Genomic DNA, 12,500 nt, shown 5'->3' with positions numbered 1-12,500 from the left:
AATAAATAAAAAGTAATTTAGGGCATCTGAAAATATGACAAAATTAATAGATATATTTAAACATTTATATTCATTTTTATACAACACTATACATTTTTTTTTTCAGAAGAGTTAAATTAGCCTAATTTGAGTTACATAAATTCAAGAAATAAAAACCTTTTATTTTGAGCAATACTCGTTTTTTTTTTTTTTTTGAAAACCTAAATGCTCCAAATGACAACAATTTTTTTTTTAATTGGAAAACTTGTTAGATCTTTACACAGTAAAAAAAAAAACTTTTTATTTTTTTCAAATAAATTGTAAACTGGCTGTACAAGCAGTTTGCAAAGATAATTGTTTTTTATTTCGGATATACCTTCTTGCTGTCACCTCATAACAAGAAGGTCGCTGGTTCGCTTCCCAGCTGGGCTAATTGGCATTTCTGTATGGAGTTTGGCTCCGGTTTCCCCCACAGTCCAAACACATGCGCTACAGGTAAACTGAATAAATTAAATTGTTTTGTTTTTGTAAGTTTGTAAATGAGTGTGTAAGGATGTTTCCCAGTACTGGGTTGCAGCTGATAGTGCTTCCGCTGTGTAAAAAATTCTGCTGTGGCAACCCCTGATGAATAAAGAAACTAAGTTAAAAAAAAAGAAAGAATAAATGAATGAAATTGCATTGGTTGATAGATTAAATAAAACTTAATTATGTAGTGTATTATTTTATTTTAAAATTTATTTTACAAAAAAGGCTCCACTTTTATGATTTGATTTAAATATAACAGCCCTGTTCTCTACCTCAAAAGTGTTTTGCTGATGAAAAAAGCTGCAGTCAGGGGAAAAATGGCATAATCAAAAATATCAACCTAAAGTATCATGTTTTAATCCAATCAACTGCTGCTCTACGAGAATTTATTGCTGAATGTTTCGATTCATGAGAAAAAGGCTGAAAAAAAAGGGTGACATTATGGAAGTTGGCACTTTCCACAAACAAATCACAAACCTGCGACTGAATGTCTGCTTTGTTTTCCTCAACAAATGTCTGTGAAAGACGATTTATACCCTTCAGAAAATGTTGAATAAGCAGCTAAATAAATATTAAATAACACTTTGAATCAAATATAATAAATGATTTAAAAGTTTTTTTTATATATTGGAACTCAATTTTCCCACCCGTCTTAAAAGTGTAAAATTTACAGCAATATTTATGACGTATCTGCCTCTAAAGAGAGTTTATTAGGACATTAAAGTAACCCATTATTTTTATTTGCAATCTAGTCTGTACTAGTCCTATATAAGGTTATGAAACCGAATTCATTTGCATTTCTTAACCAAATTTACATACAAGTAAATTTATTCATTTATTCAATTTCCTTCGGCTCAGTCCCTTTATTAATCAGGGTTCACCACAGCGGCATGAACCGCCAACTTATCCAGCATTTGTTTTCCACAGCTAACCCAACCCAGTACCGGGATTCAATCATACACTCTCACATTCACACTCGTACACTACAGCAAATTTAGTTTATTCAGTTCACCTGTACCGCATGTCTCTGGACTGTGGGGAAAACCGGAGCACTTGAAGGAATCCCATAGGAACACAGGGAGGACATGCAAACTCCACACAGAAATGCCAACTGGTTCAGCCGGGACTCAAACCAGGTGAAGCGACTGTGCTGCCTATATGAGTAAATGAATATAGGTAAAGTAATTTAAAGGCTTAATGAGGTTAACTAAGCAAGTTAGGTTAATTAGGCCATTGGACAACAGTAGTTTGATCGGTTGCCAATTGGATAAAAGGGGGCCTAATAGCATTGTAATAAAATTGTTTAAAAACTAAATTTTTATTCCTGCCAAACTAAAATAAATAGTTTAATATTTAGTAATACAAGAAGATAAAATATAATAGGAAATACTGTGATAAATGTCCTTGCTTTTAAACATATGATAAATATTTGAAAATAGTTTTTACATTTACTTTAATACAAATTTCACAGAAGAAGGTTAATTAAATGCCTTATATCCAAAGATAAATTACAAAAGTCAACTAAGACCAAGAACTGTTTTTCATTCCTTGTACCTACAACGAATGCCAATGGGACCATCATCTTATTAGCCCTCCTGTGAAATCAATTGAACATTTTGGATTTCACAAGTAATGTTTAAAGGTGCTAAATGTAAGCTTTTGACTCTTCTAAAGCATACAAATACCATAAGATGTTTGCAGATATTTAAGAAACCTGCTATGTGAGCATACTTGCTTATCTGGAAAACAATGCAAGATATTCTGTCAAAAATAAAGTCAGATATTCTGCTTTGAAATGGTTGTTGCTACATTGGATATGGTTGCGGACGAAAGTTAACGAAAATTATTTCTATTATTTATTAAATTTCCCATTTATTGTATTTTATTAACGTCTACCCCCACCCCAACCCTAAACCCAACCGTAACAAAGTAAAAACAGTAGTTATACCAAGTATTATTTATGCTCTCTGTTAAATTAACCAATATAAATTGTATTTTTAACACCTACCCCAACTCCAAACCTAAACAAAACTGTTACAATACGGTAAAAATTTTAATTATTGTTATACAGTGTACTATATTAATGTGCATATCGCACTTCCGGCCGGCCGGGTATCCAATCTAGACTTTACCCTTTAAAATTGGTCATTACGTGCTGGAACAGCCATCTTTGTTTTGGTTCTTTTAACCTGCCCACTACCAGTTTAGCCAATTGTATTTCAGTACCCTGTGTGCCCTGGTGGAAAACAGCGCATTTGATTCATTCAGTCAGAAAGGCTCTCAAAGCATGTGCCCGTGAACAAAATGTGCTCTGAGATGCGCTAATTTTCTGCTTTTTACTGAAAAAAATAAAAACAGGAGGGCTAAAACATTATGATTAACCACAAAAGACATGCTCAATCGACCCAAAGCAGCACAACTCCAGTTATTTCACTGGTTGAAATCATGCGGGACTTGTTGAGGGTGAAAAGTAATGCAAACGCTCGGCTTGAGCTTGACAAGCTTGTCAAAACATTGCGAGGATTGTCTTTGTGGCCGATGCTTTGAGCTGAACCTGGACCCGTGTGGCCGACGGCTCCACTAATGGCTCTGGTAAATCATTCAGAAGCCTGAATGTGCCATTAACTGCATCACAACGCCTCAAAGCTGGGCTAATGTGTGGATAATGACAGCGGCGAGACCTCACTGCACCAGGATAATGGAAAATTAACCTTTTTAAAGGGCATCACAGATCCATCTCTCTGGAGTCAAACAGAAACAACGATTAGATGCTGTTGCATTCAAAGTCAAGATGCTTTAGCAAATGCATCGAAAACATCCGTGGGGTTTTCAACTAGTAGAGGAGCAACTGTACATATGTTTGTACTGTACATTTTCAATAGGGTTGGGTGTGAATCTGCTCAAATCGAAAGCATTTATGCGAGGAGGTTGTTCAAATGCCTTCTTTCCAAAGATAAACAAATGGGTCCTAACAGACTTCCATTGTAAGTAAATATAAAATTAAAGTCATTGGGACCATCATCAGCCACTGTTCGACTATCAAGATGAATCATTCAAAAGGCTAATATATACTCCTGCGACAAGCGAACAAGAATGGTCTGGTGCAGTCTTTGCATAGAACTCGCCAACGCTGACGCACACCTCTCAAAAAAATTTAACTACACATCACATCAAAGTGTAGCGCAAGCTCTGTGATTGGTCTGACAAGCGTGGGCGGGGCTGAGAGCCGCAAGCCCAATGCAGTAAGTGTTTATAAGTGTCAAATCCTGTGAAGGAGCTCCAGATAAAAACTTTTGTTTTTACCTTGTGATTAAAGTTGTTGCACGTACGCCGGTTCCCCCCACTGAATGAGCGAGTTTGAGCTACTTGTAGCGTTCAGAAAAAGCAAAACACCAACACAAAGGAACATAAAAACCTACTGCCAGCTAGCATTTCGGAAGTGTTATTGCAGGGCAACACAAACAGGATGCAGAAGTATAAATGCACGACTATGCGCAAGGTAGGCGCCATGGGTCACTCCGATCACTCGATGCAGAGGTATAAATCAGCCTTAAAGCTGCCTTTTCACTGCACACGACAAGCAACAGACCAGAAGTCATCAATTTTCAAAAGAGAGTAGTCAAAAGTGTGTGTGTTTATCTGTATTTTGCTGCTCTTTGGTGCTTTTTTTATCCTTATTGTAAATGACTTTAAATAAATGTACCATATGCACTTTATTCTCCGCGTACCAGCGGGCGCAACCATGAATCTTTTTGGCTTAAGACTTCCAGTCTCATTACCTTCCATTCATTTTTGGACGTTAAAAACAACTCGTTACGCTGCTTGATGTTGCAAACTGCTATTTTCTAATTATATTATTCTACTTTGACTGTATAGTCATGGACATGCTTGTTTGTAGAGCGAGTAGTTTGACCGTTTTCTGCCGTTTATTATTCCTAGTCATTTCAAGGTCAGGAGAAAAGCGTAAAGGCGGACGGACAAGTCTTCACAGCAACATGGACACCTCCAAATGGCGTTAAAAGTGTCACATACTGTATTTATAAGGTGTAATTCACCCAAAAATGTCATTTCTGTCTTAATGTAATGATGTATTCGTGGCAGCGAAATCACAAGTTTGTTTACTACGAAGAGGACGTGTGCGTGCCCGCCAATGAAATCTACTTTAGTAAACAGAACCTGAATAGGCTGTGAATAACATCTAATAAAGCTGTAAATAACGTTCAGTTTGTTGCACAGAGCGATCGTTTGAGAGCCACATGGTAAGTACGGTTTGCATGTGTGTATTTTTTTTCTTAAAGTGACGGCAGCCATGAGCCGCACTCAGGTGTGAAAGTGAACCCAAAAGCGTGCACATCATTTAAATAATCATACCGCATTTTAGAGTTACGATTAGCATTTGATACGTTTTTTCTTTCATAGCGAACACAGTGTTGTGCGCGACAATAAATGTTTAGGAGTGTCAGTATAACTACTCCAGCTCTAAACATAATAATTCAACATCAGATTTATGAGTAGTTATAACCTGATGGGGCGAGGCAGTGGCGCAGTAGGTAGTGCTGTTGCCTCACAGCAAGTAGGTCGCTGGTTCGAACCTCGGCTCATTTGGCATTTCTGTGTGGAGTTTGCATGTTCTCCCTGCTTTTGCGTGGGTTTCCTCCGGGTGCTCCTGTTTAACCCAGTCCAAAGACATGCGGTACAGTTGAATTGGGTAGGCTAAATTGTCCGTAGTGTATGAGTGTGTGTGTGTGAATGTGTGTGTGGATGTTTCCCAGAGACGGGTTGCGGCTGGAAGGGCATCCGCTGCGTAAAAACTTGCTGGATAAGTTGCCAATTCATTCCGCTGTGGCGACCCCGGATTAATAAAGGGACTAAGCCGACAAGAAAATGAATGAATGAATGAATGTATTCTGATGCATCGCTTTACTGTGCATTAATGACCAGGACAAATTGAAAGTCTGTTCAAGTCCACCTTTCCAAGTCCATACAAAATGTACCATTGCAACCAACAGTTGACCTACACATAGGCGTAATATTATTATTGTGGTTTTACCATATGTTTAAGAATTAAAAATAATAATAGCCTACTAATATTATCCTTTATTTTACATTACAGAATCATCAGAAAATCTTGATTTTAACCAAATAAAATCCTGATTCTCATTTTAGCCGGAATCGTGCATCCCTATTACCATAATAGTAATACCATTTTAATTGTTTTATATAATGTTGTAGTATTTATGTAGTGTTGAATTGAGAGATTTCAAGTTCTGTCATCGACACACTGTAGCATAAAATAAGCAATAGACAATCTTAAGGTGTTACTTACAGGAGCCACAATCTTTCCAGTCTGTCCGACCTGCATGTCGTTGGGCACATACCCAGCGTCAACCGCAGCTCTTGAGGCGCCGACTACAAGAACACACAGCAGGTGTCATGTTTACATTCACATTTATTTAAACAACCTGATCATAAACTAACACCAAAAACAGAATCAAAGTTAAAATGAATAAATCAAGCAGTTTACCGGCTGCGTTCAGCTTATCTGCGAGGTCGTACAGAAGTTTGAAGTTGTCGCCGCTCTTCAAGCCTCTGCCTGTTATGACAGAAAGACGGCAGATGGGCATAAAATATGAAATTACTGTTAAGGTTATGACTCCAGCAAGATCAATAACGTCTCAGTTTCCTATTGATTTTCCTGAGGACGAAAAAACATCAACAACAACCTGGAAATTTCAAGGGAATACCCAACATCGTGAGCTAGTGTTCAAACAATGAAGGTAAACACAAAGATGATGCAGTCCCTGAGGAAAGCAGATTTACTTTACAGCTTAATAATAAAATATATATAAGAAAAACATCATCAATAAACAATGTATGAGAGTTAGACCTTACTGGGTTTGTAAGAGATTTACAAAGGAATATTAGATGATTGTAATATATATATATATATATATATATATATATATATATATATATATATATATATATATATATATAATTTTTTTTTACATGTTTTATGTTGAAATGTGCAAATGATGCATTAGCTAATAAAATATGCACTACTTTGCATTTATTTCTACAAAAAAAAAATCTTCATACTGGATGAATTGTTTCTTTTTTTTGAAAAATTAGGGGGAAAAAAAGTTTAGAGAGGTGATTTAAATGGGTTTTAAACAGTTTTCAGATCATTATATCATGTTTTGAAACATGAATTTGATTCATTCAATCAGAAAGGCTCTCAAAGCATGTGCCCAGGAGCATCATGGCTGAAATGCAGCTCTGCATATTCAAGGCTGAACTACATGTTTTTATTAAAGGTGCTGCATGTAAGTTTTTGACTCTAAAGCATAAAAATACCTCAATATATCTGCAGATAGTTCAGAAACATGCTAAGTGAACATTCTTGTTTATCTGAAAAACAATGCTGAAGTCAGATTTTCTGCTTTGAAAATGTGCTTTACATGTCGGAATGTCTGTCTTAGTTTTGGTCCTTTATCATCTCACCCAATGCCAGTTTAGCCAATTATATTTCAGCACTCCAGGTCACCTTGGTGGAAAACAGCGTATTTCATTTCATTCAGTCAGAAAGGCTCACAAAGCATGCGCCTGTGACCAAAATGCAACCTCCAGTGGACAGTAGCAAACTCCGAAATGAGACGCAGATTCAGAGTTCCACATGAGGTTATTAATTAGCAAACAATGTAAATATAACGTTTGTAAACAATAGTCGAGAAGGTTACATGATGCGATTTGCAGTGATAAGCAATTTGGCTGTTTGCACCAGATGAAACACAACAGAAATTTAAATACAGCCATTCAGAAGCACAGAATAGTGCACTCAATCATGAAATAGTAACGTTTATAATGTAATTAATACATATTAAAAACCTCTAACACTATTAAATGTACATACTGAACACTATTAAATGTACATGCTGAATCACTGATATGTGTTGACTTTCACTGAGTCACAGTTCTAAAGTTTCAGTAGTATGGCAATAAAATGTAAAATGGCATTCAAACTCACATCGTTAGCATTTAACAGAAAAAAGCACACGAGGTGTACCTGAGGTGAGCATTGGCTAAGTTTTCTGTTGCTCATCTGCAAGAAATAGAAGCCATTTCTAACATATCAATTCAAGGTGTTGGCTGGGACAAACTCCTTTTAATGTGGAAAATATTGCTTCTATCACATGCCATTGCTTTTATTTAGAACACGACTTAAATCAGCCTTTAGGCTTGATAGTCAGGCTGCCTCCTGTTGGTCCTAAATCTGGAAACCTGCGACTGCATTTGTTTTGATCCAGGAATGCAATACTGAGTGTCAAACTTGCATACTGCACCTTTAATGCATTAGTGTATCTGAATAAATGCATTAATAACGGCAAACATTTTTGGCATTACGGTTTATCTAATATGGTCAAAAATGTTCAACATTTCTAATCATAATAGTTTTAATATCTCATTTCTAATAACTGATTTCTTTTTTCTTTACCATGATGACAGTAAATAATATTTGACTAGATATTTTTTAAGATACTGGTATTCAGATTAAAGTGACATTTAAAGGCTTAACTAGGTTAACTAGGCAAGTCATTGTATAATGATGGTTTGTTCTGTAGACCAACGAAAAAAATATTGCTTAAACATTAACCATAAACTGGTTTAAAGAAATTAAAAACTGCTTTTATTCTAGCTGAAATAAAACAAACAAGACTTTCTCCAGAAGAAAAATATATTATTGGAATTACTGTGAAAATTTCTTTGCTCCATTAAGACTTCACAGGAGGGCGAAAAATGTTGACTTCAACTGTATGTTTTGTTATATCTCTGTGAAGATAAGCAACATATTTAGTGTATTTAAACTATTATGAGTCACACTTCTGTGTATAATTTTTGTTTTGTTGTAAGTAGCATTTTTATAAACAAGTACATCCAGGATGGTTGTTTTTGCAGAATAAACCCTTCAGTTTTAAACAACAGTGCTCCGCTACATGTCGAGCTGCCTGTTGATAGCCCTGTTGGGATTTATTCTGCAAAAACAATTGCCTTTGTACTCAATTGCCGATGTACTTCATTCCTAATATAACATTTATACAGTCCTACATTTATAACTGGCCCTTTGAAGGTAGCAATAATGCTGAAGATATAAAAAATATGTTGTTTATGGGGGCTAATAATATTGACCTTAATATGGCGTTTAAAAAAATTTAAAAGGCTTTCATTCTAGCCAAAATAAAACAAATAAGACTTTCTACAGAAGAACAAATATTATCAGACATACTGTAAAAAATTCCTTGCTCCGTTAAATATCATTTGGGAAATATTAAAAAACAAAAAAAACACAAGAGAGTGCATAATCGTCTTCAACTGTATGTGTATCAGCACAAGTGTGATTCTCACCTCCAGACACTACGACTTTAGCACTGGTAAGCTCTGGCCGGTCACTCTTGCTCAGTGTTTGCTCTAGCCACTCCGAGACTCCGACAGGCGCAGACGGAGAGACTGCAAAAAACAGCAACATCTCGTGAGGAGACGCCAAATAAACAGGCAGAGCTCCTCCAAAATACCCCTTTATGATGCCTTTAAAGTCAACCTTTAAACAAACGGGTCCATCTAAAGTTTACAGCGGAGGGGAGGATTATATACAGTGCTAAATACTGTAAACCTTTGTGTGTGGTTCAGCTGGGCCTTAAAGGGAGACATGAGTGTGTTTAACTTCATCAAACAGCGGGTACCTTCCTCTGAAGTGCTGCTGCCTCCGTCTGCAGCCGCCGGCTCGAATGAAGTTCCTCTGACAGTGAACACCTTCACGCTTTCATTGCACTTCACTGTGCTCAGAGCATTTCCTGTGGAGAAGACAGAGGGGATGCTTTTTTGTTGTTGTTGTTTCTTTGTGCTACCGCTTGTGATATCTTATCGTACTTATTTTTATCATTTTAATTTTAAAAAGTCTAAACTTTCCGTTATAGACAGAACCTTGTTTATTAAAATAAAAGGCAAACTGGGACAACAACAATGAAAATCAATACACAATCTACAACACAAAACTAATGATTTTTTGTACTTTTGTATCACTTTAACAAAGTTCAGCCTTTTTACAATTAAAGTGATACAAAAGTACAAAAAAAAACAAAAAATCATAGGTTTTGTAGGTTGTTTATTGTTTTAGTTGTTGAGCCAGTTTGCCCTAATGCTTTTAATGAAAGTTTTATCATATGAGACATGGCAACCTACGATCACATACTTTAAAAGGAAGACCCTCTCCTTTATCTGATTTATATAAAGAAATCTGTGCAAACAGGTTTAACTGTGATCACCAATATAATTGTAATGTAATAATACAATAAAAGACCACTATAAATGTATCAGAAAATTAGTTTGTATTATCAAGTACTGTAGGTATTTATTTATTTGAACTGGTTTTAAAGTTTATTTTTTATTGCATTAATTTTCATTTCATTTTTTAAATTCTTTTTATTTATTTATTACTATTATTTTTATAAATATTTTCCATTTTGCTATATTTTTATCTATTCCTGTTGTAATTTTATTTGTTTACCAATTCATTTCGGCGACTGTTCAAAAATGGGGGGGGGAAATTACAACCTTGATTATACAAAATGTTTTGTTAAAGCTTGAGAAAATAATCACAAATAAATGTTTAAAAATAAATCAATTATAATGAAAAGTTCTATGACTTATCGAAAGTTCAGACTTTTTAAAATTACAGACAGAACCTTGTTTATTAGAAATATTACAGCAAACTGGGTCAACAATGAAAACAATATACGAACTACAACACAAAACATTACAGAGTTATGTTAGGTGCTATTAATTATAGAAAATTGTACAATTATGCAGTTTTTAAATGACTGTCAGCACAAAATACAACAAATAAAATGCACGCAAATAAAACATTTACACACGCTTATTATGTCCCTTATTAATAAAGGGACATAACAATGAAATTAAAATCATTGATCAAAGACCTTTAATAGACAAACAGATGAGTTCATAGACAGAATTTTAAATTATAATATTTAAAAAAAAAAAACTAACATTTAAGACCAATTTCTATTTTAAATGTTGAAATTTTTATTATTCATTTTTGATTTAATTATTTCTTAATATAATTTGCATTTTTTTTAAATAACAATATTGCAACAAACCAACATTTATATACATAAAAAAATAATAATAAAATAAAATATCATATAAACAACATATATATATATATATATATATATATATAAACAAACAATTTCCGCCACAGTCCAAACACACGAGCTATAGATGAATTAAACTAAATTGGCCATAGTGTATGTGTGTGAATGTGAGTGTATGGATGTTTCCCAGTACTGGGTTGCGGCTGGAAGGGCATCCGCTGTGTAAAACATATGCTGGATAAGTTAGCGAGACATTCCGCTGTGTCAACCCCTGATGAATAATGGGAATAAGCCAAAGGAAAATTAAATAATATAATATAATATAATATAATATAATATAATATAATATAATATAATATAATATAATATAATATAATATAATATAAATTTGAGATTAACTGGCAGACTTAAGCTAGATATTCTTCATCTGATAAATTGTATTAAAGACATCAACACACATTTTTACATTACATAATGAATAAAATATCATCAATAATTGTTCCTTCAAATCCCTCTGGAATAATTGATGAAAAACATGCATCATAATCATTTGCACAGCTCCGGGAGAACATTCAGGATCTCCAATTGAAAATCTGCAACAAAAATTATTACCTAAATTGGTAAAACACCACTTTTAAAGTGGTATTTTACATGAAAAACGTTTTTATCCGATTTAATATTTAATTAAAGTCTTGCAACAACAATTTTTAAAATCATTTTCTGTGCTTGCCAAACACAAAGTGGCCAGAGTAATTAGGAAGTATTTATGACAGTGTATTTTATGGATGTGAAATGGTAAACAAGAAAAATAATACATGCAAAGTGGAACAAAAAGTCTCCGGTGTCCCCGTTAAAACAAACAAAAAAAACATATATATATATATATATATACATATATATATATATATATATATATATATATATATATATATATATATATATATATATATATATATATATATATATATATATATATATATATATATACACATACATATATTTATATATATATATATATATATTTATATATATATATATATATATATATATATATATATATATATATATACACATATATATATATATATATATATATATATATACATACATATATATATATATATATATATATATACATACATATATATATATATATATATATATATATATATATATATATATATATATATATATATATATATTAAGGGTGGAGCCGAACCCGAATACGGTATTCGGAAAGGCACGAATAGCGTGTTTTTACGAATACTTATTTCGAACAAATACTTGAAAAATTATTTGTATTCGGGAGCAAGAAAAACACTATATCAAAAAGCAGCGTTTCCTCATGAGACCACAGTGCATGCCCGCGTGAGTGAGTGAGTGAGAGAGAGAGAGAGAGAGAGAGAGAGAGAGAGAGAGAGAGAGAGAGAGCGAGAGCGAGAGAGCGAGCGAGCGAGAGAGCGAGTGAGACGCTCAGTCGGAGGGCGGGGCGGAGGTGTCTGGCACAATCTTCTCCACAGATACAGACAGAGAAGGCTCGGCTGAGCGAAAAAAATTCTTATCTGCATCACTATTTTTGTTAAATAGATTTTTGTACCTTAATTGGGTTCCAGATGCAGTTTATAAACTTGTAGCGGAGTTTGATCGGGATCGGGAAGTTTGCAATCGGGTGCTCTCTGTTTACGCAACGTTAGCTCTGTTAGCGCGGTAATTTAGACAATAGACTGTTGGTCTGAGTAACATTAACGTTCGTTTATAAAGGTTAAAATGATGCTTGTGCAGTTGTGTTGAATAGTATGCACTTATGGGAGTTATATGGTACGTCTA

At 34.2% G+C, this 12,500-nt stretch overlaps 1 protein-coding gene and 1 long non-coding RNA gene across 4 annotated transcripts in view; one reads left to right on the top strand and one right to left on the bottom strand.

Annotated features, from left to right (window-relative positions):
• The window catches only part of LOC141381019 (uncharacterized), a 5,149-nt gene extending 437 nt beyond the window's left edge, over positions 1–4,712 (top strand). The window contains exons 1-3 of the long non-coding RNA XR_012400513.1: positions 1–441; positions 1,564–1,759; positions 2,161–4,712. The exon at positions 1–441 is cut by the window's left edge and continues 437 nt beyond it. This is a non-coding gene — a long non-coding RNA (uncharacterized lncRNA). The remainder of the gene's footprint in view (positions 442–1,563; positions 1,760–2,160) is intronic.
• The window catches only part of etfa (electron transfer flavoprotein subunit alpha), a 316,751-nt gene that overhangs the window by 286,648 nt on the left and 17,603 nt on the right, over positions 1–12,500 (bottom strand). For 2 of the 3 annotated variants that reach the window (XR_012399772.1, NM_198909.1), the window contains 4 exon segments: positions 9,243–9,353; positions 8,908–9,009; positions 6,029–6,097; positions 5,831–5,913 (listed from right to left, as the gene is read on the bottom strand). Coding sequence is in view for 1 of the 3 variants with exons in the window: in NM_198909.1 (NP_944591.1) it covers positions 5,831–5,913; positions 6,029–6,097; positions 8,908–9,009; positions 9,243–9,353 (365 nt within the window). In the remaining 2 variants the exon portion in view is untranslated. 3 annotated transcript variants of the gene reach the window in all.

The sequence above is a fragment of the Danio rerio genome, chromosome 25, assembly GCF_049306965.1.
Source record: "Danio rerio strain Tuebingen ecotype United States chromosome 25, GRCz12tu, whole genome shotgun sequence".
In the NCBI taxonomy this organism is placed as follows: domain Eukaryota; kingdom Metazoa; phylum Chordata; class Actinopteri; order Cypriniformes; family Danionidae; genus Danio; species Danio rerio.
Note: the sequence above shows the minus strand (reverse complement) of the source record. Positions and strands in the feature narration are given on the sequence as shown.